Source organism: Miscanthus floridulus, chromosome 2, assembly GCF_019320115.1.
Source record: "Miscanthus floridulus cultivar M001 chromosome 2, ASM1932011v1, whole genome shotgun sequence".
Lineage (NCBI taxonomy): Eukaryota > Viridiplantae > Streptophyta > Magnoliopsida > Poales > Poaceae > Miscanthus > Miscanthus floridulus.
In genome coordinates, this window is record NC_089581.1 from 6,014,374 (window position 1) to 6,018,342 (window position 3,969).

The 3,969-nt window shown below is 46.6% G+C and overlaps 1 protein-coding gene across 1 annotated transcript; it reads right to left on the reverse strand.

The window, feature by feature from the left end:
• Window positions 1-1,328: 1,328 nt before the first annotated feature.
• On the reverse strand, window positions 1,329-3,746 carry LOC136515869 (ADP-ribosylation factor). Its single transcript, XM_066509338.1, has 7 exons — window positions 3,591-3,746; window positions 3,104-3,265; window positions 2,502-2,572; window positions 2,160-2,279; window positions 1,948-2,066; window positions 1,724-1,805; window positions 1,329-1,572 (listed from the first exon to the last, which is right to left on the reverse strand). Exons 2-7 carry the CDS (start codon window positions 3,249-3,251, stop codon window positions 1,567-1,569), a joined length of 546 nt encoding a protein of 181 aa, XP_066365435.1. The 5' UTR covers window positions 3,252-3,265; window positions 3,591-3,746; the 3' UTR covers window positions 1,329-1,566.
• Window positions 3,747-3,969: the final 223 nt, after the last annotated feature.

Here is a 3,969-nt window from a genome sequence, read left to right on the forward strand (position 1 = left end):
AATGGATGAACAAGGCAAACTGAATGCATGATCAAACTGAAAGGATCCTTAATGGCAAAAAAACAGAAATCGTTAGGGGCAATACCTCTGCACATCAAGCATCGGAAGATTGTACTCTGTTATCGGATGAGGAATAGTGGGCAGCAGAGCTCTTGCTACAACTAGAGCATCGTCGCCAGGGTTCTCCATTGGAGGCTGTGGAAGGTCATCGGCTGCACCAGCCGCCGTGGCCTGCCCTCCAGGAGCCGCGTCCGGCTGTGCACCAGGCGCCGCAGCGGCCAGGGCAGCAGGCCCCGAAGCGCCTAGGGCTAGGGCAGCAGGCCCCGACGTTGCCTCGACGTCCATGGCAACCGCCCAGCATGGACATCTTCGGCTGGAGGCTCTTCCTCCATGGAGGGTAGATCGCCTGCGTGGGGGAGGGAGAGGGCCGGCGGTCTTCACGGCGAAGCGGCGGGCGCCGGTGTTCTCGCGCAGGAAGGAGGAGCGTCGGTGTTCTCGCGACTGCGCGTATACGGAGTAGATGAAACGACGGAATCCAGAATAGATGAATCGATACATTGCTAGCCAATTTCTCTTGCTGAAGGGTAATAGGGTCAATACGAAAAATACATGTATTTTTAGATGACAAAAGAGATTAAAAAAGAAACAAAATATCATTAGAGCTTATTGTAATTGTTTGGAGTCCTATTTTGGAGAAACAAACGTTAGGAGTCCTATTATAGAGAAACCCAACGTTTGGAGTCCTGTAATAGCCAATTTCTCGCCGCTGAGGTATCAAATGATTGCTAGGTGTTAATTTTGGCTCGTTTGTCTGCTTTTATTTATGAACGTATTCACTGTAACTAAATATTCACTCCTAACAGAAACCACTGGCCTCCTGGTCGTCAGTTATAATGACCGAAATAAGTCAAAATTCCGGACACGGGCGCGACAGTAAGATTCAAATGCGTCTACGCGTCTTTTGCCCAGAAGTGTTTGCTTCATATAGACGGCTGAACCAAACGTTGTAGCTAAAGCAGTGGCACGCAGCCATGCATTTCAATACCCCATCAGAACTGCAGATTCCATGCCATTGTCGAAAACGCTATCATTCTGATGTGATTGTGTTGAACATATGGACCATGAAAGAATCTCGTAATGTAATGGCAACCAATTAACTCAACTGAAACACTTTTTAGCTGCTTGGTTCAGAAACATCTCAAGGTCCAAATTACATAAAACAATTTATGCCATGCATTTCAATACACCAGCAGAAGTGCAGAATCCATGCCATTGGCGAAAACGCTATCGTTCTGATGTGATTCTGTTGAACATATGGACCATGAAAGAATCTCGGAATGTAATGGCAACAAATAACTCAACTGAAACTCTTTTTAGCTGTTTGGTTCAGAAACATCTCAAGGCTCAAAATACATAAAACAATTTAACTGTGAAATCTTAAGCAGAGCTCAATAACTGTTGAGCTCAGGGCATACATCTTACATACGGAAATATCAACCCAACCCTAAATATCCAGCACCATCATCATCCAAAAGCTCCTAGATGATCCAAACCTCGCTTGAAAATTTAGGACTGCAAGGGTCGTCAAACAGTTAGGGTGAGTAATGAAACCAACAATTTCTGTGAAATTGAGGTCACAATCAAGTAGTGGAAATATTTGCAGTCATCATCTTTTTAGAAAGTGTCTAGCAAGAAGGTGAAACCATAGCATTGGTGAGCATACCTTGCTTGCAATGTTGCTGGACAGCCAGTCCAGGCCTTCGTACAATCCCTCACCAGTTGTAGCACAAGTGCTTTGAATGTACCTGTCACCAAGATTTAACGACTCTTAAGTCTCCGGCTGACTGCTAGCTAAGTACTACATTATATTACCAAGCAGAAATATGACAATACTAAAGCAATATAATAGCATAAGGAATGAAGAAATCTGTTGATAGTGTATGTTACCAATGACGCTGGCGAAGTGAATGAAGTCCAAGCTTATCAGTAATCTCAGCGGCATTCATAGCATTTGGAAGATCTTGCTTGTTAGCAAACACAAGCAACACAGCGTCACGCAACTCATCCTGCAACCATTAACATCCATAGCTGTGAGCACAGCGCACAAAATTACATAATTACATACCAGGGAAAGGATTCTCAAGGGCACAAGAATTTACCTCATTCAGCATTCGGTGAAGCTCATCCCTTGCTTCAACAACACGGTCCCTATCATTGCTGTCCACAACGAAGATGAGACCCTGTGTGTTCTGGAAGTAATGCCTCCACAGCGGCCTGATCTGTTTTCAGACAATGGGGGGAGAAAAAATCACGGCACAGTTTGAACTAAAGACAAGTAAATTCAGAAATTGAACAGCAGGACGTAGAATAATATTTTTCGAAGTGTATAAGAGAGGCACTTAGCAATATAAAATCATCTATTGGAGAAGTGAGAAGCAGGATGTAGAACCAATGCCATATTATTAAAATGTTTAGACACAAAATTCGATCGTCGATCTTACCTTGTCCTGACCCCCGACATCCCAGACAGTGAAGCTGATGTTCTTGTACTCCACAGTTTCAACATTGAATCCTGTATTTGAAGGCAAGTCAACGCTGAGAACACACAATGTCGCAATTCGCAGGTAAAGGCAGAGGCATGTTTGTGCAAACCTACCTTGTAAACAAAACAGTTTGATTTTAAGTGAACAATTTCAAAATGGAATGTGGTGTTCAAGCTGCTTTGGCAAAAAATCCCATATGCCGTGTGAAGCAAGTATTCTTTTAACAGTCACTACCTCACTATGATTCTTCACTTCATTGTATTTGACTATTTGAGTAAATTTGCTGCTCCATCTGCTTGCTAAAGAGGCTTTAAATACAGTGGAAGAGGATGAACGTCCTATGAAGTATTAACAGAAACGCATTACGCTAGCTCACCATTCTTGTTGCTCTCAGTTATTTTTATTTTTAATTAGAAAAAAATGATCAAAATGGTGGATATTCACGTAGTCATGTAGACAGAATTTTCAATTATTAAACTAGGTGGCCGTGGAATTATCCAATAACTTAATCCAAGTATATATATTCACAACGTGATGCTTATGAAGGCTGGTGCGCTCACCGATGGTGGGGATGGTGGTGACGATCTCGCCGAGCTTGAGCTTGTAGAGGATGGTGGTCTTTCCGGCGGCGTCCAGCCCCACCATGAGGATCCGCATCTCCTTCTTAGCGAACAGCCGGCTGAACAGCTTGGTGAACGTGAGCCCCATCTCTCCCCTCTCGCCTGCAACAAACAAACACCAAACCCAGGCCATCAGAACGCTGACCCACCACACGCCCGTCCCCGCCGCAGCCACAGGCCGCTAGATCTACGCGCACAGCACCCAGATCCACCTCGGGATCGAGCTTCCACCGCGGCGCGCGGAACCGAAGGCCACGATACGAGATCCGCAGGCGAGCGGATCGATGCACACGCAGCCCAGCACGCGAACGCGCGTTGCAAACGGCCGACGAGAGCTTTCTGCCTATACTAGATCCCGGGCGCGGAGGAGCGATCCTCCACGGAGGGAGAGGTCGGTCGGGTGGGTGGGACGGGGCTTGGCTCTCACCTTGTTGGCGGATCCGATTCGCGGTGGTGGGTTCGCCGGCGATGCAGCCGGGGACGGAGAAGGCAACGGGCGGAGACCGGGAAGGAGAGGCTCTGGGGTGATGATGCTTTCTGGCGGTGGAGCGCGTCCTCGCCTATTTTATACAGAGTCGGAGACGGAGCCCACAGGAGGGAGCCGAGCCAGGCTTCCATGCGCTGCGGGGTCGCGTCAACCGAACGCGTCTCACCTCCACCGCATTTGGTTCGTTGTGTGATGCAGGTAGCCACGTAGTGGGCTTTAGTTCAAAAAGTTTTCTCAAAAAATGCTATAGCAGCTATCATATCGAATCTTACGATACGTGTATAGAGTATTAAATATAGACGAAAAAAACCAATTGCAC

Bases quoted from the DNA above. Each gene is read 5' to 3' on its own strand.
- LOC136515869 (XM_066509338.1), bottom strand. From the start codon at position 3,251: ATGGGGCTCACGTTCACCAAGCTGTTCAGCCGGCTGTTCGCTAAGAAG. The intron at 2,573-3,103 runs GTGAGCGCACCA...CTTCAAATACAG, and splicing joins CACCACCATCCCCACCATCG to GATTCAATGTTGAAACTGTG. The intron at 1,806-1,947 runs GTAACATACACT...TCTTGGTGACAG, and splicing joins TCACTTCGCCAGCGTCATTG to GTACATTCAAAGCACTTGTG.